Genomic DNA, 22,869 nt, shown 5'->3' with positions numbered 1-22,869 from the left:
AGTTTCCTCTTATTTCCACGTTGTCCATCTTACATGCTGAGCCTTCTGTACAATATTATGTTCAAGGAGACCCTCGAAGTACATTTTCTGGGTTAATGCATTGAAACCACATCACAAAGTGATGACATGGCTTCCCTTGGTCCTACAGCTAGGGTTCGCTTTATGATCTTCTAACGCCTCAACAGGATGCGTTCTGCTTCATAAGGCAATCTCCATTTGCCTGAATTTGAAGAACTGTCATCCACCAACCTGAGTCTAATATGAGAGCAGACAGTGCAATTCTTCCGGCTTTGATCCAGGGGCAAAGGCCTGCTAAACCAAGCTTGATCTGCAGTCACTCATCAATACTAAGGAAACAGAAAAAGGAGACTTTGCTTCCTATAGCATCTTGAAAAAGATGTCTTCCTTCTAAAATCACATGTATATAACAATGAATAAACAAGGAATAAAAACCAAATTTTAGTGTCATGGCTGCACTGAATGACTCCGAGGATGGGGTCCGGGGGTAGCCTGGATGTATCCAATCGACAGATAATCTGAAAACCTTATGTCTGCCTTTACTCCCAGCCTCCTTCCAACCAAGCCTTTTACCAGAGTTGACCCCCTGTTCCTGGCCCTGCCCCCCATCTGGTGGAGGCTCTAATGAGCAGTGAAATGGCCAAAGGGCAGGCAGCAGCGGGGAGCGGGGAAAGCAAAGCAGAGAAGGGGCCAGGAGGCTGGATCCTCCACAAACCCAACAATCAGGCCCTGGAAAACACAGCTGGTTGTAGCCCTCCAGGTTTTTGTGTTTTATAGCTCCAAATGCTCGACAGCCGCTGGTCATGGATAGAATGTTCCCGCTGGGTACTTCAGCGGGAGAAAACGGGTGGGTAAACTGAGTGACCTGCCTAAAGGTACACAGCTGATCCAAACAGAGTCTTTATCTCAGTCCAGAGAGGAAGCACGGCAGGCTTGATTTAACCCTGTCGGATTGAAATTTTGCCAAAAATAGTGAAATATTTGTCAACTATGGAAGAGTAGACTCAAGAATTCCTTGGTTGAAAAAAATCTTAAAATAAAAACAGATTCCACTCTTAAAAACAGAACCAAAATGTTCTCCTGAAATATGTGGTAATAGTTTTAACTATCTTACCTAGTAAAAAAAAAATATGGCATATTAGTTTTATTTATATATGATATATGGGTTTCCAATGTTTTAGAAATATTTACTGCCATCCATAAATACTCAGATCTGGGAAAGCATAGGTAAATACGTGTATGGTAGTATGGATAAAGTCTTAAATACACTTACTGTCATATAAAATGGTTACTAAATTTCATAGTACCTGTCATGTAATTACAGTGAAATTGAGGTAACTATCTTAGCCAGAATTTTTCTGAACTGATTGCTTTTGTTGAGAAACAGGACATTTATCTGAACTGCCTCCTGTTTACTAATCTGCCACTCAACCACTAGTGGGAGAAAAACATATTCTTCCTTGATTATAGTTTAATGAGGACACAAGGCTACTGTGGTACTGTGGGAGTGTCACTGGTGCAGGGGACCCCAAGGTTGATGTCTGTATAATCCTGAACGGTCAGGATCTGGTTGAAGCAGGTCATGCCAAACTGAAATGAATGACCAAGTTGAGCTGGTTATCAATCTCTTTGTTAAGGATATCATTAACTGAATAATTAAGAACAGCATCTATATTGAAACAAACAAAAAAGAGAGTGACTCAAAATACTAAGGATCAAATCCAATTCTTGTCTTCTGAGTATGATTCATTTATTAGTGTTTTCATATTTAATCTTGCAATTTTAAATAATCATTTTAGTGAATTTTGCAGTAAGCTCTTTAAAAAAAATTAACTTAAGTCACTTCTCCCCACAAATTTCTATGAGGGTTTGCAAAAAACTCCATTTTTATCACAAAATATTGCAAAGAAGATAGTTTCAGAAAATAGAGCTTGCCAATTTTGAACACATTGTTAGCATCAGAAAAACTGTATTTAAATTACTAAGCATATGTCCAAAACTCATGTGCTTTAGAGGAAGCATCTCCCGGTTTTTAATGCATGCTGTTATTACAAGTTTCCAAGGGAAAATGGTTCTGTCTTCACACACTCCATTAGTAGACAGTTTTTGATGTTCTATCAAAGTCATTTCTTTCCCTCTGACTCCAGTAAAAAGTTACAATTATCTGCAATATGCATTATTGGATATTCCTTTCTAAACATCGAAGAAATAGTTTCAGTTTAAACAAAGCAAGTGTTAAATTACAAATGGCTAAAAGTTTTTTTTTTTAAAGTAACAAACATCTGGAGAGGAAAACTAATGGAAATGAAAACCTAATGTTTTAACTTCAACATTAGATTTCCAGGTTCCTCAATGCATCGATGCTTGGGATCTTTAGAAGGAATCCAAAGAGTTTCAATTAGTCTAGTTGTAGTAAGTTTCATTCTGATTTAGTTGCTCCTAATTGATCTTTAAATCATCACTTAAGTTTCTAGATTTCTACAAACTTAGAAAAACAAAGAGCTCTTGTTGCCTATCTAAATTTCTCACAAGTCTGATTGACAAATGAAATGACATCACTTTCCTGTGTGTCACAAGCTCTTTAATAAAAGAAAGACAACTGTCCCCCAAAAGAGATGGAATGGAAATGCATTGTTTTAAATCGACGCACTGCACACACCCCATTACCAAATAAAGAGAATCAAGCAACCCAAGAAAACAGCTGGGGTTTGTTAGTAACTTTCTAGTGACCAATTGAAGTTAAGCTTCAGCATCTGGTCCTTGGGTCAATTTCTAGGTCAATCTCAGTATCTCCAGAATGATTTTTTTTTTCTCTTTAAAAACCATTAATTCATATTGGAGAGTATTTCCCTTCTGTTGTTAATTTCCTTTCTCATAAAGATATTCTGAAAACAAAACACCTTAAAAACATCCCTGGTTCCCACTGACTTACTCTTTATTATTTCGTCCTTGCGTCTTTTCCTCCAGAAGCACTAGCTGCTTCACTAAGCAACATCTGGATGGAGCATTTCACATGCAAGGTTGACATCTTTATGATTTCATTGTATTCTTGAGCCTCAGCTCCACTCTCTAAAACTTTTCCCATATATTTTCCATCACTAAGTCAGTTACATGATCAGCTCCTTTCTAAGGCAAAAATCAAGAAATGCAAATCAATAGAAAACACCTAGAGTCAGTTGCCAGAAGGGCTCACTAAAGGAATTCTATAGAGGTTCAGAGAACTCAGAACATCTCTGCATGTGCCCACTGAGGGAAACAGCAGAAATGCTACTTTTTACACTGATGAACAGCACATGACATCAGATCTCTGCAATTATATGAAAGGCTTATAAGCTGCAGTCTAAATTTTTTCCTTAATTGCAAATGGATTTAAAATATACTTTTGTATTATTTATAAGCAATTCTTAAACCTGATGATATTCAGTATAGATATACTGAAGACACAATGATACCACCAAGGGTACCTGGTGAGTTTGATGCGTAACTGTCACCTCACTCCATGTATAACCACAGGTAGCTAGAAGTCATTAGGGTTTAGGCTGTTGGTGATATCTACATAAAAATATATAGTGGAATTAATAATAGCATCCAACATTTACTGAGCATTTACTATGTGCCAGGCCTTTTATTAAGCCCTGTGCATCATTACCTTATTTATGACTCATATAACTCTATGAGAAATATACCACTCTGCCCACCTTTTTAAAGATGAGGAAACTGGAACTTTAAAACTGAAAACAGAGCTATCACATGACCCAGCAATTCCACTCCTGAGTATTTATTCAAAAAAACACAAAAACACTAATTTAGAAAGATACACACACCCAATGCTCATAGCAACATTTTTTTTACAATAGCCAAGATATGGAAGCATATCTCTAAGTGTACATCAACAGAAAAATAGAGAAAGAAGATGCAGTTTACATATACACAATGGAATATTACTCAGCCATAAAAAGAATGAAATTTTGGAGGATATTATGCTAAGTGAAATACAGAAAGACAAATATTGTGCTATATCACTTACATGTGGAATCTAAAAAATAAAACAAGTGAATATAACAAAAAAGAAGCAGACTCACAGACAGAGAGAAGACAGTGGTTACCAGTGGGGAGAGGGAAGGGGGGAGGGGAACGAGAGGGGTAGGGGACTAAGAGGTACTAACTACTACATATAAAATAGATAAACTACAAGGATGTATTGTACAGCATAGGGAATACAGTCAATATTTTACAATAACTATAAACAGAATATATATAACCTTTAAAAACTGTGAATCACTATGTCATACACTTGTAAGTTATGTAATATTGTACATCAACTGTACTGCAACAAAAAGAATTTAAAAAATAAAACATTTTAAAAAGGTCATATAACTTGCTCAAGAGTCCAGTTAGTAAAGGGATAGACCAGAATTTGAACCCAAGCCCCCGCAAATCCAGATCCTGGACCCCCAACTCCAAGACCAGCAGAAAAGTCAGGTCCCACTTCTCCCTCCTTCTTTACCTCTCACCTCCTCCACAACAAAAGATGTGAAAGTCCAAAGTGGCTCATCAAAATAATAGATCTGAAGTCTAGTTCAGGCTTGGTAGGGGTGTAGGGTGCAAAGACAACGGGGAATAAAGTAAACAGTAGAAGTGCTCTTAACCAAAATCTAGTTAATGTCCTCACTGCATTAGTCAGCACTCTGTCCCCTGCAGAAGCAAGACTGGCGCAAACTTCTCTCCCACATCTGCGTGCTTTTGCTCAATCAGCTTTGGAGTAACCTACCAACCACCAATTCCAGTTACAGCAGATGAGAGGGTTATACTGTAGGTATCTTCTTTCAGGCCTCTTATATGACAACATAAAATGTACAAGACTTCTTTTTAAAAGCCAAAGAGCTTTAAAACAAAACAACCCAGAAGAATAAAAAGGGAGCAATCTGGCTTTTAGGCCCTGTACCTAGTAAATCCTGTCAGTTCAAAAATACATCTCCAATACAAGGAAATCAGTGAGTGACATTGTTGGAAAGAACTGAACTCACTATAAAGTACAAGGCTCATTTCCTATGGAAAATGCAATAATTTATTTCTTTAGTACAAGCTTTCCAGTAAAGAATGCCATTGAACTGAATGCCTTGCTGGGACTGGCTGCACCCTCTACCCAACAGCATATACACAAGTGAAGAGGAAACACGCTGTCTAGAAAAAAAAATACACAATTTCCTTTTATTTCCTTTCCTAAGTAGAACAACTCTTCTTTGGGGAACAAATCGGGGTCTTGTAACAATTCACTACACAATATTTTCCATTCTCACAGCCAGTAAAAATTAAAAACCACAAGGGTCAATGAGGATGGCCCAGTTATTCCCAGAAAGGCAAGGGTTTGTGTGGTGGGTGCCTCACTCAGGCTTCTCATCCAGCATGAATATCAGATGCCTGGAATCCAGATCCATTGAGAAAAAAGGATCCATTGAGAAAAAATATATAGAGAGATCCTTTAATTATTACATATTTTATTCCAGCTGGGCTGAAACATCAGCCATGTGAGGATGAGTGGTGGGAAATAAAGACATAAAGAGCGGTGGGTGCAAACTGTGGGGACCTCCAAGAGCTAGGAAAGGGTGTAACCAATTCAGCAGCCGGCTGTGGGACCAAAAGGAGTTGCTAAGAAGAGCACTGATGTGACTATACCCTATGGTTTAACTTGCAAACAGGATAGAACAGCCAAGGGCAGAAAAGGTGAAAGGTGGGAAGACCAGTTAACCGGCAAGATCTGGAACTTCAGAGTGCATAAAGGAGATGTGGTCCACATAGACAAAGGAATATTACTCAGCCAGGGGGAAGGAAAAAGTCCTGCCATCTGCATGGCTGGACTTGGAGGGTATTATGCTAAATGAAATAAGTCAGACAGAGAAAGACAAATACTGTCATGATACCACTTAGATGTGGAATCAAAAAATGCTAAACTTACAGAAACAGACATAGACGGTGGTTGCCAGGGGCTAAAGGGGTAGGCGGGTGGGGGAAATGAGAAAATGTTGGTCAAATGGTGCAACCTTTCAGTAATAAGTTTTGGGGATCTAGCATGGTGATTAGAGTTAACAATACTGTATTACATACTTGAAAGTTGCTAAGACAGTGTATCTTAGATGTTCTTACCACAAAAAAGGAAATGGTAATTATGTGAGATAATAGAGGTGTTAACTAATGCTCCCGTGGAAATCATTTTGCAGTAGATAAGTATCAGATCAACACACTGTATTCCTTAAACTTACACAATGTTATATGTCAATTATATCTCAATAAAGCTGGGGGCCGGGGAGGATGGGAAAGCCACACTTGGTGGAAGCTGTCATGCTGGTTAACTTTTGTTGTATTTACTTACAATTTACTTCATTTCATTTTAGCAACATTAGTCTCATGACTTCAAAGAACTTATCTGTTTTTTATTATGCTGCCTATAAGAAAGTTTATTCAGGTTTTCTTACTGATGAGTTCAGTGTGATAAGATGTCCTTTCAAAGTTCTTTTGCTTAGAAGATGGCAGACGTATACTTGAGATGTATGCCAATGCCGACTTAGTCAGCAGAGCGCTCACTAGGGTGCAATGGAAGCAGCACCTCTGACCTCTGAGACTAACTCAAAAACAGCCTTGCTTGCAGCTTTCTCCTCATTTGCCAGAACACTTTCTCTGGGAGCCCTGAGTGCATGTTAGAAGGTTACCCACCCTGAGACCACCAAGCTGGAAAGGCTATGTGTAGGGGTGCTCCAGGGGGCACCCCCAGATGCAGCCAGACTTCAAGCCAATTCTTCAAAAACACTAAGACACCTCCAGATTCTACCCAAACACAAGAGTTACCCCCAGCTGCGTGAGTTCCTCCCAGCGGAGGCCCCAGACACCCTGAAGCAGAAACAAGCCTTTCTGTTGGGCCCCATTTATATTCCTGACCCAAAGAATCTATGAGCTTTTTTTTTTTTTTACATTATTAAGTTTTGGGGTGGTTGATGAAGCAGTAACAGGTAACTAGAACCATATGTCCAACAAGAGAGGTAATAAACCGACTGGTTATGGAGCCTACACCTGGAATATGATATTTAGTTCTAGGTGGCATTGTTTCAAAGGACTGAAAAAGAAGCATGCCTCAGAGGAGAAAAGGAAAAACTGTTCCTTTATGGGAGAAAGTTGAAAGATCAGACATGGACAAACCACGAAAGAGAACAAAGGGTATATGTTAACTGTTTTCAAATATCTGAAGAGCTATCACAAGTAAAATAACAATTACTCTGGATATCCCCAGGAGGGAGGCTTAGGGACAGTGAGTGGAAGCTACACAGATTCAGATGGAAGAATTTTCTAACGTTCAGAGCTTTCCGGGAAAAGAAGAGGCAGCCTTAAGAGGTGGTGAGTTTCCTAACATTAAAGGTAATCAAGCAGAGTCTAGATGATCACCGCCTGGTGGGCTGGCTTGGGGAAAACTCATTTGTTGACCAGAGGTTGAATGAAATGCTCTTACTTTAAGGCTACACTGTAACAGTGAGATGTTTTTAATCTAAAGATCATCCCCATTTCCTTGTGCTAAAAAACCTAATCCCAACACATGTTCAGCAGAGGGAAAAAAAATACAAGATGAATAAGTCGAATGAAAGGCAATCCCAAAGTTTAAATAGAAAAGGATGCAGAATTTGAGCGGGGAGAGGAATGGCCAACTAACAGGAAAGGGTAATCCAGCAGAGAAGCAAAGGAACTGGAGAAAAAGGTGAAGCAGGAAGAACGAACCACGGAAGGGAGAAAAGGAAAGCCAAGATCGACCACAGATGATCCCAGGTGGAGAGGACGCCTTCATCTTTCTCGAGAAATGGTTTTATTCATTTTTAAGACTTTTTTCCTCTGTCAGTGGGAAAGACAGACCAGAAGAATATGGTAATAGAGCAGCATGAAGAACAAGGTTCAAAAGTAAAAACTGGCAGAGTTCTTCAGTGATCAGTGAATTCCTGGTCTCAAAAAGATACAGGACCTGTGTGCCCATGGGGTCCAGTGCACTCGCATGGAAGCTGCTGTCGATAACGTCATATGTAAGAGTGACTACCGAGAAGGAAAAACTGGAAAGTAAAACGTGGTTTCCTAACAAAGCCAATGTGAAAAAGGAAAACACAAAACACCTCAAAAAAGGAGACGTGTCCAAAGCAGAGCCCCATCCAGGAAACAACAACAAAAAGAAACGAAAAGTAAGAGTTAAAAAGTTACCTCATCCACATTTCATCTGAATTTTATCACCATTTGTAATCACCTTCCAAGGTTTCATAATACCCTTTAACCTCAGTTACTCAGCCCACGGAACAAATCATCTCATTGTTACCCCATTTGAAGGAAGAGTGGAGACTCTTTTCATGTTGATAAGAGACAGAAAAGGGAGTCACTCCCAGGAAGGAGAAGTGTTTTGAGCAAACTCCTGGAGCCTGAGCGTAAGGAGCAGTGATATGTCGCTCACCTTAACCCTTTCACAGATTCATCAAACCAGGAGTTAGAAATCCACCGTATCGATAAAATAAAAGTAACTTTCCTTTAAAACAGAAATGCTTCATTACAAAAAAAAAAAAAAAAAAAAAGAACAGAAACTTTTATCTTATTACTCACCCATTTCCTAGGTCTGCCTCTTGGCCGTTTTTCTCCAGTGGCTTCTGCTTTCTGCAAAATGAAAACGGAAGTCATATCATTTCCTACCTGACATTATTTAAGTGCGGCACCAAGGGACAGATTTCAAGTAAGAATGTTCCGGTTTGCAGATGAGGTATTGAGACTGCTGTAATAATTTCTTTCTCCTTGAAGATTCATCTTCTCCATAAAGAGGTATCTATGCAACCCTCCCCCTAAAAGACTCCCCTGGAGTGATCTCTGAAATGCATGAAAATGCTTTTAAAAAGCCATTTTGCACTTATTTCTATCTGTAATAAAAAAAATTATTCCCACATATCCATTATTACAAAAAGTAGCCTTTTAGAAAATTCTTAAATGATGGTTTTTCTTTCCATGTCGCAACTAAAGTTACAAAAATTAGCATTGATACATTACTGTACAATTTACAAAGCATTTCCACCTACATTGCTAGCCAAAAGCAAATCTAAATGTGAATAAAAATACATAAGCTTCTAACTCAAAAAAGCAAACATTTGCACACTTCTACAGAGTTAATTTCCTATTCCTTGCCCCAAACAATCACCTGTCAATCAGTTTGCCCAAAGCAGAGACGGGAAAAGAAGCAGGCAGAAATATCAATGTTTGCCCTTGAGATGGAAACTAGGGAGTCTAAAAGGAATAATTAGTAAAATTGTATATTATTAACAATTCCAGACTCAACACACACCTGACATGAATGTACTTCTCACTACCTTGAGAGTTTGTTTCTTTGCTTTACTTCACAGGAGATTTTTCTGGTGTACATAGTTGTTTTTCTCTCTTTTGAGTCAAAATTTAACATAATAATTTCCCTAGGTTTATCACCCCTATTCCTGTCCCCAAATACACTCCCCCCCCCCCCACATATACTACCTATAAAAATACATGTTGATGATTTTCAGGATAAAGAAAACTTAGTACACACTCTTCTGTGTATGGGAATCATCTCAAGGCTATATGAACACAAAAATATAGGTAACCTGAACCAGGATGAGTTGTTTTGCATTTTATTTTTGTTACCTGGGTTAGCAGCCAGTAAGTACTTGGTACAATGATACTAAAATTACCTGTTATAACTGTCTACACTACCAGATCACTCTCCCTTCTCTCTTCAATCTGCCTGGTAAAAATAGATGGAGATAGATGATGATAGATAGATAGATAGACAGACAGACAGACAAAATAAACTTCAAGATTTCTCAACAAATATCTTCTTGAGCTGGCATTACTATCTAACAAGTTCCAGGAATTAACCCAAATTTTGTATGATTACATTAGCTCACATTTATTGAGCATTTAAAATCTAGGCACTGGGCTAAGTCATGCACATGTGTTATTTCAATCTTTACAACAGTCTTATAAGGTAAGTATTATTATTTCTCTTATTTGGCAAATGAGCAACTTAGTCTTGGATAGGTGAGGTGAATAACTCAGGTCACACACAGAGCTGGTAAACGGCAGACCTGGGCTTTGAACCCAGTTCTGTTGGACTCTAAAGACTGGCCTCTCACCCTCCTAACAATGCTACCCTCTCTTAATATACACGCATTTAACGACTATTAAGGAGGTATTTAGTTAACTAGAATGGTCACTGGTTCAGCGTCTTCTAAGCATTAGATTTGGGCACTCCGAACCATCGTTTACTACTTTGAATAGCTCCACAAAGGAATCATTTATTGTCAGGGGTCAGTGGCCTTGTCGTACCTTCAGTTGTAAAGGCATGGATTAAATTATGTGAAAGCCAGGAATGCCCAGTGAATCACACACACCCTCTTTCTGGGTGCTATCTTAGGGAAAGAAGGAGGTACCTAAAGAGAAACACAGCCTCCACTTTGGAAAGTTTCAATCCAAGCCTCTGTTCTGCCATTTTAGCTTTATGACTTGGGGCAGGTCCCTGAAAACCTTAACTTGGTTTCAGGTGTGAAATGGAGATAGTGGCTCCTCTGGTAAGGAGCGAAGTGCCTGCCATAAACTCAGTGAATGTTCTTTCCCTCCTAACGAGATGGAACTCTTCAAGGGAAAGTTTTCCTTCGAGTCAGTCCAAACTTATAGAAGGTTCAGTCAATGCAAATATTCTATGACACCCAACTGTCGCCTTGCGAATGAGACTTTTAAGAAAACTCTGGCTAGTACATCGTGAATTACATAAGCACCAAATTCCCTAATACAGAAGCAGTGTCCGATTTAATCTTTGGGAGCAACTGTAAGCTGGAGCAGTTCACTCAGTAGTAAATTACACAAACACGGAAGATAGAAATCCTTTTTAATGGGGATGGGGATGTTAGGTGAGGTTGAGGGCAGGAGGCTACTGATCTGAGAGGCTAACAGCACTACACACCAGGCTTTTTGTACAGTGGTTATGTTCCGGGGGCCATGATGTGATCTGGGTGTATTTAAAGTCTGTTGAAGAGAGGGCTGTTTTCTAGAGCTGCATTTCAAAGTTAGAGAAAGCAAATCTCTCAAAGAGAGAGAAAGCCTTGCAAACGAAAGGACTTGACAATGAGCATCCCATTTACAAAAAGTCTATTCAAAAATAAAATTCACACCATTAACGAAAGGGCAAAATATCACCATTATCACTTGGACTTGTTAAAAGCAAACCTGCTCCTTGGTCTGGGGGCCAGTATACTTGTAAACTGAAACCCTCTTCTGAGAGGACCTCTAGAAGAAACACACTAGCTGTGCTGTGTGGCGTCCATCTGGGAGGTTTTCATTGTTCCTTAAAACCCACATTATTTAATCATTCTGATCAAACTTCACAAAGGCTGCAAAACCAGTTAGGATTTTAGTTTGTAAACCAGCATGGATCCAGGAATTTTACACACTGGAAAACACTGTGTTTAACCCCCCCCCCCCCCGCCCCGTGTTTAAATGCTCTTCAGGATATTATTTTCCAATAGAAAACAAGCAAAACATTTTGGGAGCTTGTTTTGTTTTTAATATGTCAACATATGCAATATTCTGTAAGTGTCTATTTGGGTTTTCCTTCGCCAGAGTGGAATTTGGTTCCATACTACAAACCCATGTATGACTGAGACAATAACTTATTCTAAGTACTTACTGCTTATCTCAAGGTTGGGAGTGGGGGGGTGGGTTCAGAAAGAGGGTGAGAATTCTGCCATTTGTAGGAACTGAAATTTCAGACTATGACCAGCACTATTCTACTAATGTTTGCAACCATCATATGTTAAAAGTGTTATTTCTTCCTGGCTGGTCTTCATTCATTATTTTTGCCTTTGTAAAAAAGCTTAGATTCAGAACTGTATGTTTAATTTTAGAAGATGTTTTCGAAGCAAGCTCACGAGGGTTGGGAAGAATGTTAAGTGAGAAATGTAATTATTTCTTTCTCTAGGAAGTTCTGGTGCTCCAGGCTCTTAAATGTATTCTGCATTTAAAAAAATTAAGAATGAAAGTTCATCTAGCAAATATAACCCTTGAACTTGGAAACAGTGCTTAGCACTAGAGTCTGGTGCATAAGATGTGTTCACTATGTATTTACTGCATGAAGGAAGGAAAGAAAGAAACACTGGTGTTTATATCACATGCATGTCTTATTTCCCTCTCGCCATCAGAATTCTGTAGCTTGGTAGGGCTTTGGAAACCACTTCATCCAGCCCCCTTCATTTAACAAATAAAAAAAACTTCTGGATGTGCTATGATCTCCAAAGGCATAGCCTTCTGGTTTATTTGGGGGCCAGGAGTCTGTAGGTATGGGTTGCAGCAGGCACACATTTCCAGTCTCTTTATAAGTTTGTAGGGAACTGCTCTCCAAAGATTTCTAAAAACCAAACTTTCAACTGCATTTCTGGTTACTGGAGATAACATAATCTACCTTGTGGCAAATATTTTGCAAGGTATTTGACAGCACATAGTAGTGGAAACATCAAAAGCTTTAGAGTTAGATTTGAACTCAAACCCAGGTTCTCCCATTTACTAGAGTTGAACATTAGGCAGTTGACATCTCTGAATCATAGTTTTCTCATTTGTGAAATGAAGACCTTCATGCCGACATCAGGGGATTAAAGGAGCTAATGTACAGGTAAGGTGCCTGACAAAAGCGACAGCATTTAGTAGGCAGTCAACTGTAATTACTTAACTCCCTCCATATTTTTAAATGTTAGCCTTAAAAAGAGTACCTCCCAATTCTGAAAGCTTCCAATCAAAGTAACGAGTGATTTTCTGAGCATTATCTTACTTAAGTAGGGCAGCTACCACTTCTTCTGTTTAAGTGGGCACGTAAGCCATCTGCCCACATTCCTAAGTGGTAGAACTGAGACCCCCATCTGATTTTAAGGCATTAAAGAGTCTATTCTCCTGGGATATAGTCCCATATAAAATAAAGTATCCATGGCAGAATTTTTAAAAAACTGTCTGGGGGGAAATTAAGTGACTAGATAAAAGTGAAATCTTTCTAAGTTTCCTATAAAGGCATAGATAAGAGCTGAGATTGGGAACCAAGAACCATTATCCAATTCTGACTTCTGGGTCAGATTTATTTTAGATAGCTATTAATTTTTTGCTATTCTAAATGCTCACATCATATTTTCTATATACTGTGATAATGCATCAAAGCCAGAACTCCCTTACTCCAAACCAATCAGTGCATCTGCACACACACGCAAGAGCGCCAGGAAAACGTCTGGGTTTAGGATTACCTTGCTTTGTTTTCCTGTATCTTTATACACGTATTTTTAAGACAAAGACCCGCAGACCTAAGAGCTGATGGAGCCATCTGAAGAAGTATAGAAAGTCACATTTTCTATCTTTCAGTTGTTCTTCCAAAAATATAAACAATGAAAATCACTGTGCACTGGCGTTAAAATCAACTGGACTTATCAATCACATTCAATTATTAAGGAATTCTCACCCTTACCTTTTTCCTAACCGAGTTTGTGAGTTTCCAAATTGTAAGTGCAGCCATTTTTAGTCTTTAAAAGATGTTACAAGTTTGCCATCACCTTACATTTTTCCAAAGGGAAATAGAAGTAAATTCTATCATCCTTTGTATTTAATGGTCATTCTACCCAAGGAAGTCCTTGTTGTCAACTCCCATGTTATTATTTACACACGCCTGTCTTCACCTATACAAACACCAAATTCAAGACAAGGCCAAAATGACAGGAAATGCTATTTTGAAAGTTTAAGAGCCTCCTCTTTCAACCTTCTCTCTACCTCTTTTGTAATCAGAAAAATCTATACCAATGATATGAGAGTTCATAGGGGTTACCTTCTGAGTAAACTGCTTCCTACATTCTCCTGGAGGGAAAAATGGCTGTGACTACTCCTTGCTAAATCAATTAGAAGATGCCATTCAGCATTATTCAGTGGATTAAAGCAATAGAGAATAAAGCAGCAGTCTAAAACATAATCAGTTCTCCAACTTTTTCCCCTGGTTGGCAGAACAAAAATCCAGAGCTAAAAATTTCAGAATTTAGGATAGTCAAATTCATTGTTCATCTCTGTGCCAAGCTATACGGTTCCAAAATGACCTCTGGAAACAGCAGGGAGTCAACTAACAAGATAAGATAGTTCTCAATGATTTAACTGACATAAAATGCTCTTCAGCACCCATCTATCCACAATAAAAAAGAACTGAAATGCAACAGAATACCAACCTGGTATGTTCTTTTAGCAAAATGATCTGTTAAGACTTTGAGATGAAATGAGCCAGATTTGTAGGTCAGTTGAAGTCATGAGAGGCTTTTGATGAAAAAGTCCAGAAGAATAACTACCAGAGAATGAGATCTCTGGGTCCCTTGAAGTAAAGCGGCTTCATAAAATAATCCAAATATATTTGAATCTCCCAAATTTGGATTGTAATCTATGATGACTCAAAGGCACTGTGAGATAGAATTTATTGATGCACAAAGGCTCAGTCCTCTACAGCAAAGTGAAGTGAAAAAAATGCACCGTTTAGGTGAGACAGCCTAAGAGACCGAGACGATGGAGACAACTGGGCTTTCCTTCATTCCACCTGACTGGATTCATCTGTACACTCAGATAGAACCCTGAGTCCCAGTGGAAATTACTTGTCCATTAAAACCCAGAGGATACGAGTGACATAGAAGCCATAGGCTGGAGTTATGTGTCAACATCTAACACCACCTTTTCCTGATTTACCTATGATGATGCCTTTGGTTACTCTCCTCAACTGGACCCACTGCTTCCTATAAAAAATCCCGTCCTCACTCAGCATCTATGCTCTAACATTTATCTGCAATGATGATGAAAACCCACATTCTCTCATCCTAAAATATCTGTGTTTGGTGCCAGTAATGATTTGCGAAAAATCAACCACCTTTCTAGGAACATGATTAGAGGAGCACAAATCTGCCTTTGTAGTATGCAATTCATATCAAACCTTTTTTGTACAGGCAAATGGAAGATAGGAGTTAAATGTTTGCCTGAACACATTATTTGAAGTATACCTACTTTACCTAGATGATATATTTATTTTGTACTTTGCTCTCTAGTTCTCTTCATTAAAGTCAAAAGGTAGTTCAAGCAAATCTATGATACTATGAAGTAGGGTTATCTCACACCTGAAATCTTTTTTTACATGCAATTCCTTCTATTAAAATTTAATTCAATCTCAGAAAAAAAAAATTTTTTTTCCTAAAAGTACCTGAAAGAGAACTGGCTTGAGACTTACAGATGAATTTGACTTGTGACCTTAAACACCAGAGAATTAGTGAAAGAAACCCCTTCAGTGTTCCCTCATGATTAAAAAGCCACAACAAAAACCCTCAACTAAACCTAAAGGAGATTATGTCTTTCTTCTCCCCAGGAGACATGTGAAAATACAAACTATTTCCATCCAGCACAAACAGGTGAGGAAAACAAAGCAAAATAAAAAGGAAATTAAGTGGCAACTGGTCACAGGTATATCTCAAACTAAAACATAAATAAAAGGGTCAAGACACCCATACACTGACACACACATACACGAGTACATTATTTATTCAGGAAAATATTAACTTCTGATTCCTTTTATTAAGATAACAATATGAAACTGGTTCAGGGATAAATTTTGAGCACTCAGATTGGTGTTCTTAGGAATGACTAGAATTGCTACATCAGAGTCATCATGGGAATTTGTCATAATGGAACAGAAGCAAATTGAAGAATAATTATTTTCTCTTCCAAAAGTTACAAGCACAACAATTTCTGCTTTTATAAATGTTTGTTTTATATATTATACAAATCAACTTTATACTGAATATGGCCTGAAATTAAAGTGATTGCTAATTTAGTAGCCTTCCACTTGGTCTTGAAACATTCCACATGCATTGTCAAGTTTCACACTGCTAATTTTCCAACAAGCAGTTTTGTTTTCAAATGCCCCAAGGCCAGTTACTGAGTCCCAATACAAACTTTGTAAGTAAAGAAACTCCAAGCAGCAAGAAATTTTAAACACACAACATCATCAGCATTCCAGTGTCCCCGCGTCTCCTCTCATTTTAGTGTTCTGTTCTCTTACATACTTACCAGTTTCTGTTATACATTTTCCATTTTGATGAATCTTGGTTTGCAGGAGAATTCCCAATTTATTAATCACAGAAGACTTCTTATAACTACCCTGGTCAGTCTAGCTGGGTATGTTCATCTTATGTGTTATAAACAATGTAAATTTTTCTAAAAAGGATTACTTTTCAAAATCCTAATAAAAATATGTTTCATTAGAGCGAAATATACATTGGACAAACAAATATATGTTTGATAATCATGTTTACATAGGGTAGTAGCAAACTCAATAAATACTGATTTGAAAGTAAAAATACCTTAAGTTTACACATGCCATGAACAATTCATCAATGTCATTCATTATTTTGCAAAGTATTATCTTCTCCAAATGAAGCGTAATTTATAAAACTGAAGAAATGTAACAGTCATGTTATGAGCAAAAATATTTACCCATTTCTATTAGAAAGGGGACTTTCATAACAGAATTGTGTGAAATAATTTTGTCTGAAAGGATGAAAGATTTCAGAGGAAAATTTCTTTGTGAGAAAGAAAACCTGCTTCTCGTTGTGGAAGTTGTAATCCTGTATGCATACACATGAAGAATTCTCAGAAAGATGAGTAGCCCTAGGGTCATTTGTAAACGCCTACCACCAAAATAACTAAGAATAAGTCAAACCTTAGTTGGGAAGAGATCAACTTTTTGTTATTTTTGCTTTAGATGGCGAATTAGGTACAAGTCTCAGCTTTTTCCTTTTATCAATAAAGATTCTGTTAGTCAGTGGCCAACACATCAAAACGAAGAGAAGATGGTGGAAGGATCTCATTACTCATTCAAAAAAAAGATAATGCAGTAAAATCTGAGAGATAATTCCTTTTCCTTCTTTTATGTTAAATTTTAAGTAATTGATGATGAGATTTAAGATTTCTTCCTGGGAAATGTTATAATGCTGCATTTTTTTCAGAGTCATTGGGCCCCAGTTTAAATGGCATCTACCTACCAAGATATTTGTTTGCCATCTCATCAGAGTAAAATTAAGATAAAATTAATTTATGGCACATTGAAAAAAAACTCCTTTGTTAAATTAGTTAACTTAATAAAGCAGGTAAAATGTAACAAATAGAAAGTATTCATATTAGTAATATCAGATTATATACTGTCACTTTTAAATGATAAGTTAGAGCTACTTAAAAGTTTACTGATTAAATGTGAGTACAATTAAATCCCCCCTCTGAGAAGCAGTTATATTTAAATATATTAGAAATCTGCTCTTTCAAAACAATTAAAATAAAACAGACAAGAACTTATAGTTGCTTCTTAAATAACTTTATATGTATCACTGGTTGCTATGGCAGTTTACAACATTGAAAACTATCAAATATAATATGGTTAGTGCCCACAGTCAGAGAAAACCACACAAAACATGAATCCCCCAAAGATGAGCATATAGTCCTTTTTAACAACTACTTTACATGTTGTACTCAAATCTACTTAAAAGATACATCAAAATTTACTTCTGAATTTTGAACCTTTGTTTTTAACTAATATATAAGCCTACAAATGAAATACAGCAACTTTTTTTTCCTGATTTAGTTGTAAAACTAAAAAAAGAAGCAAATTTTGTCTTCACCTTCACAATGAGATACTTCCTCTTTGCTAGCTAAAATGCAACCTAACATAAAGTGTTTTAACTGCAATTTAAAATTTATAAAGAAAAACACTGGAAGTTACACTTAATTGGGTTCTATCCTGCCCCAAAATACACAAAAGTGAGTTGAATATTTGTTTAAAAAACTTCTCATTGTCCCATTCAGAGGGTTTCTATGTCACCTGAGATGGAAAGGCTTTTGAGAGATTATAATATCTTATACTGCAGGTTTATATAATATATTATATTGCAGGTTTATTGTAAACAAACAGTACAGTTTATCAGCACATTTAAAGCTGTAAAATTCATGAATTTTTTCCCCAGGATTCCACAATTGGATCTACTTCTAATTATCATCTATTTGGCAAAATACTTAACTTTCATAGCAGAATCTGGTTTTCCAGTAATCATGTAAATAAGCACAAAGTAAATTAATCTTTGTTATTTTAGAAGGAAATTGCAAAAACTTCACCACCAGACAATCTATAGCTTTGAACTGTTTTTAACTATTTCACAACTGGTGCAAATCTTGCTCGTCCATTCTCCACTCCCCCGCCTCCCCTCCCCTCTCCGTTTTAAGTTTCCGTATTATTTGGTGCTTGTCTGCTTAAAAAACAACACCGTAAGCATCTTCATGAACTTTTTATGCCAAGCATCTGCTTGGAAATCTTACTAATATTAAAGGTAGGAAATGAGTCTTGGGTTACCCACTTGGGACAAATCCTTAGGTGCAGATGTAGAATGGGAAAATTACAGGGAGGTTCCTCTGGGCGTTGAGAAAGTTGGGAGGACTTAAGAAATCTCACCTTCTGAGCTGCTTTGGAGGGACTCTTGTTTTTGCTGCCTTTGGGTCTTCCCCTGGGTCTCTTAGGAGAGGGCTCACCGGTTGGCTCCTAGTTTCGGGGGGAAAAAAATGCTGTTGTGGCAATAATGTCTGAAAGAAATTGACCCTGACTCTATAGTTATATTTTCTGCCTGTGCTGCTGAACAGAACTGTTGGAACACATTCAGTTTAAGCATAAATGGATGATGATGGTACAGAGTTTACAGAAAGAGGAAATAACTATACTGTTAATCCAAGAATTCAAAGAGGAAATTCTATTGTGCATATGAAAACTAGACTCCATTTCAACCCTAAAAAGGTAACAAAGGCTGACAAGGCTGCATGTTCCAGAAAGAAAGTCATACATTTTAAAAGTGTAAAATTTGCAAAGTTATGCATTTGGCAGCTGATAGAAATAATCAGCATTTTACACAAATACTACTATCCGTTGTACTAGCATTTCAAACAGCAGAAACATGAAGCTAACAGCATAAATATTTTAACAATCTTCCATATTGAAAAGGTGGCTTTTGATCATTCTGTGTCTCCAATGCACTGTAGGTCAATTATGACTCAATCAACACATTGAGTGAAATATTGGAGCAATTATCGAAGTTATTCAACTTAAAATAACTCCATTCCCCCTAAAATTTCCAAATAATTATGGTAAATCTGTTGTGGGAGGTTTTGCTTGAATTATCTAGATAATTGCTTCAATTCTCCACTTCCTTTTGGAGATGCAGGAATGGTCTCCAGTCTAGATTTAAATATCTTTTGGTAAAAATAAACATTTTCTCCAAAACTTTCTTTTGAGAAAACTCTTACGGGGGTGGACTGAAGAAAACTAAAAGGAGTTGGGGGAGTGAGGAGGAATGGAAGTGTCTGGGAAGGAGAAATTGAAACTATCAATAGGTTTAGCAAAACTTTAAATGGCTTCTATGCCAAGTAGTAAATACTCAAGTGGTTAAGAAAATGCAATGATTAATATTCCAGATCCTAAATATTTATCCAGTGAATCATCAATTTACATTTCATTCAGATTCGGTGATTAAATGAGACTAATTAGCTTAAAATGCATGAAAATCTTCAGTGAAAATTCGCATCCTATTTAGAGAATCTGGAGAAGGTTTCCTGCAAGCTTCTGTGGGACCACTAGCGCCAGTGGGCACATCCGGAGCAAACACATCGGAGACACATTTTTCTTTCTTTGTGAACTCTGCCTTAACTCAAAGGTAAAACCTCCAATCACCTCCAAACCCCACTGCAATTTCTTTTGGATTATTTTTTTGGAGGTGGGGGGCAATTAGTAGAGTTACAGAGCTCGGTGGCGGGTGGGAAACAAGGGCGGGGGGAAGGGCAGTGACTTCCTGGGAGGTGTAAAACAGGATCCTAACGCGGTATAATGTGTCGCTCGGGCAGAGCGGGAAAACTCAGGGGCCTCTAGATTGGCGTGTTTCCTTTGATGATTTCAAAAAGGTACAACAGTTTTTCTAAAACGCACTGTCAAGCAAACATTGTTCGGTCTCCCCACCTTGCTCTCGGGCAGCTTTGGGACTCTAGGATTATTTTCTAATCGGCCTATTTGCCATGAAGGAAGCGCTTTAAGGCTAAAGAACGAAGGAGAAGTTTTAAAGCCCGCGGAAGCGGAGTTTAAATGTTCTCAATAGACAAGTCCCGCTCCAGCCCTGCCCGCGGAGGCTTGGAAATAGCCGCGAACAACTCCCCCCACCCCCCGCCCTGGGCGCTGCGCGCAGCTCTGCAAGCGCCGGCTGCACGCTTAATTGGTTGCATCCGCAGACAAAACCCTCCACTCCGCGGGGTCCCGGGCGCCCCTCGATCGTTCCCTTCCAACCCCCAGCCACTCGCCCTGGAGAAGCACACTTAATGTCTGCAGCTCTGAGGCGCAGGATACAGAGGCAAAAGGGGGACTGGGCGCCTGGCGAGGAAGTGACCTTAGCTACCGTGCACCCTCTCGGACACTACTTTTCACCGCGCCTTTGGCCAAACGAGTTAATCCCATCCCGTGGGGACCCAGGATCTTCTGCAGCCCCTTTCCCGGGACACCTCCGCGGCGGCGGCGGCGGCCCGCAGAGCTCCACCGCGCCGCATTTAAAGAATCCGAAAAGAACCGGGCGGGCCCACGAGTTCTTTGTCGGGAGGGCGCGAGTCTCTGGCTACCGGGAACTTGGGGAGGGCGCCAAGGGGGCGGCTGCGGCGCGCTAGTCCCCAGCTAGCGAGCGGTCCCGGTTGGCGGGAGAAGGAGCCTCCGGCCCCCAGGACTTCAGCTGCTCCAACCCTGACCCGCCAGAGCACCCCTGCCCCCCGGGTCACTGTAGAGCGACTTGAAAAGCGCCCGGTGAGCCCCGGTCTGTCGGACCCGGCCGCTTCCCGTCACCAGGAGACAGCGCGCCACTCGGGCCGGGCACAATAGCGAAAGTCCGAGGACGCGCTTCGCCCGACCCCACCTCCCGCCTGCACCCGGCCACTCGCTTGGGCTCCCCACCTCCCGGCCCCGAGGGGCGCGGGCGCCGGGGCTCAGCCGCGCACTCGCGCCGGGGACTACGCGGCCCGCCCCCGCGGCGGCGGGCGGCGTGCGGCGTGCGGCGGCCGCGGCGGCTGGGCTCCCGCGCTCGGGTGGCCGCGCGTCGCGGGGCCCTCGCGGAGGGAGCTGAGGTGGGCTGCTGCCCCCACCCCGCCCGCGTACTGACTTGCTGCTGCTTCCTGGGTCGGCCGCGTCCTCTCTTCTGAGGCGCCGGGGCGGCAGGTTGTCCCTGGGCTGAAGTGGACGGCTGCCCGGCGCCTTCACCGCGTGCGCTCATCCTGCCTCCCGCCGCCGCCGCTACCGCTGCCGCCGCCGCCGCTCCTACCGCCGCTGCAGCCGCTTCGCCTCAGCCGCCCCGAATCTGCCCAGCACCTTTCAGGAGATTGCGAGGTAGGGCTGGAGAATGAGGCGGGGTGGGCGAGAGCTGGCGTGCGGCGAGGGCTGCTGCTGCTTAGGCTGCCGCCGCTGCCACCATCAACACCGGACGTCCAGCGGCTGCCAAAAAGAGAGAAGAGGGGAGGAGGAGGAGGAGAGAAGGAGGCGCTGCTGGTGGCGGCGGCAGCGGTGGGTGGGTGCCGGAGGTGGAGGTGGCAGTGGAGGTGGAGGTAGCGAAGAGTAGGAGGAAAGCGAAGGGGGAGAAGAAGACGGTTTGGAATTGGGAGGCTCCCCTCTCGGTTTGGGATCAAAAGTTGCGGTCACCGGGAGCACTTCGGAAGCGGCTTGGAAAGGGAAGAGGCTTGGAGTGAATTGTGTCCCTTGAAACGTTAGGCGGGGAAAGAATTCCTCCTCCTCTTCCCCCCGCTCCGCGCTTGCAGAGCAAGAAAGAGAAAGAGAGAGAGAGAAAACAAATAGCGCCTTGGGCAGTCGGAAAGCAAAGGGAGGATGGGGAGATTCTGCCGGGATCGGGTCGGGCACTGAGCGCAGGCAGGGGACGGAGCGGTGGGTGGCACCGCGCCTCCTCGGGTGGCGGGAGCAGGCGGCAGCGGCACCGGAGAGTCGGAGGGGGACGGGCTGATTGCTCCTGCGTCCTGCACCAAGCGCGCGCGGCCCGAGCTGGAGTTTTCTGAGTTCCTGCCCCAGGATTCAAGCGGGATGAGTGTGTGGTGTGCTTGGGGAGGGGGCGGCGGGGTTGGGGGGGGAGTGCCCACCTCTAATCGTGGGCGGATAAAGGGGAGGGGGCTGCGCAGGAGGAAAAGTATGAGGAGGAGGGAGGCCAGGCGGACCGCCGAGCCAAGGCGCCTGGCCGCAGGCCAGAGGCAGCGTTCGAAATACAACTGCCTCGGCGGCGGCGGCGCCCGGGTGCCACCCGGAGCCCCGCTCACGTGCTCCCGCCCGGCGGCGGGGTTAAAGGGACAGGCCGGGGATCGCGGGCCGGCTCGCCGTCGGCCTCGCCCCGCCCGCCGCCCGAGGTCGCCCCAGGGCGGCTGTCTTAGGAAGGCGCGGGAATGTGGCTGCCCTGGAGCCACGTTTAGGGGCTTGGCCTTTACCTGCACCTCCACAATGCGGAGCCAGCACTCTGCAGGAAGCGTCTGGCTGCGCGCGCGGCAGAGTTCTAGTTCCCTGGGAGTGGGGAGTAACTGAAGAGGAGTGGGAGCGGGACCCCAGCAGCCCTGCTCTGCGTCGGAATGCCCTCCTCGCAGATCGCAGGACCCAGCGCGCGCGCACACACGCACACACAGAGACACAGACACACATACACACGCACGCAGATACACACG

The 22,869-nt window shown here is 41.3% G+C and overlaps 1 protein-coding gene across 2 annotated transcripts in view; it reads right to left on the bottom strand.

Annotated features, from left to right (window-relative positions):
• HMGA2 (high mobility group AT-hook 2) overlaps positions 1–22,219 on the bottom strand; it is a 130,961-nt gene extending 108,742 nt beyond the window's left edge. For both annotated transcript variants that reach the window (XM_032493350.1, XM_032493351.1), the window contains exons 1-3: positions 21,318–22,219; positions 18,593–18,679; positions 8,638–8,688 (exon numbers count right to left, since the gene is read on the bottom strand). In XM_032493350.1, coding sequence (XP_032349241.1) covers positions 8,638–8,688; positions 18,593–18,679; positions 21,318–21,428 — 249 coding nt within the window. In that variant the 5' untranslated portion in view covers positions 21,429–22,219. The remainder of the gene's footprint in view (positions 1–8,637; positions 8,689–18,592; positions 18,680–21,317) is intronic.
• Positions 22,220–22,869: the final 650 nt, after the last annotated feature.

Source organism: Camelus ferus, chromosome 12 (genome assembly GCF_009834535.1).
Source record: "Camelus ferus isolate YT-003-E chromosome 12, BCGSAC_Cfer_1.0, whole genome shotgun sequence".
Lineage (NCBI taxonomy): Eukaryota > Metazoa > Chordata > Mammalia > Artiodactyla > Camelidae > Camelus > Camelus ferus.
This window is presented reverse-complemented; position numbering and strand designations above follow the sequence as displayed.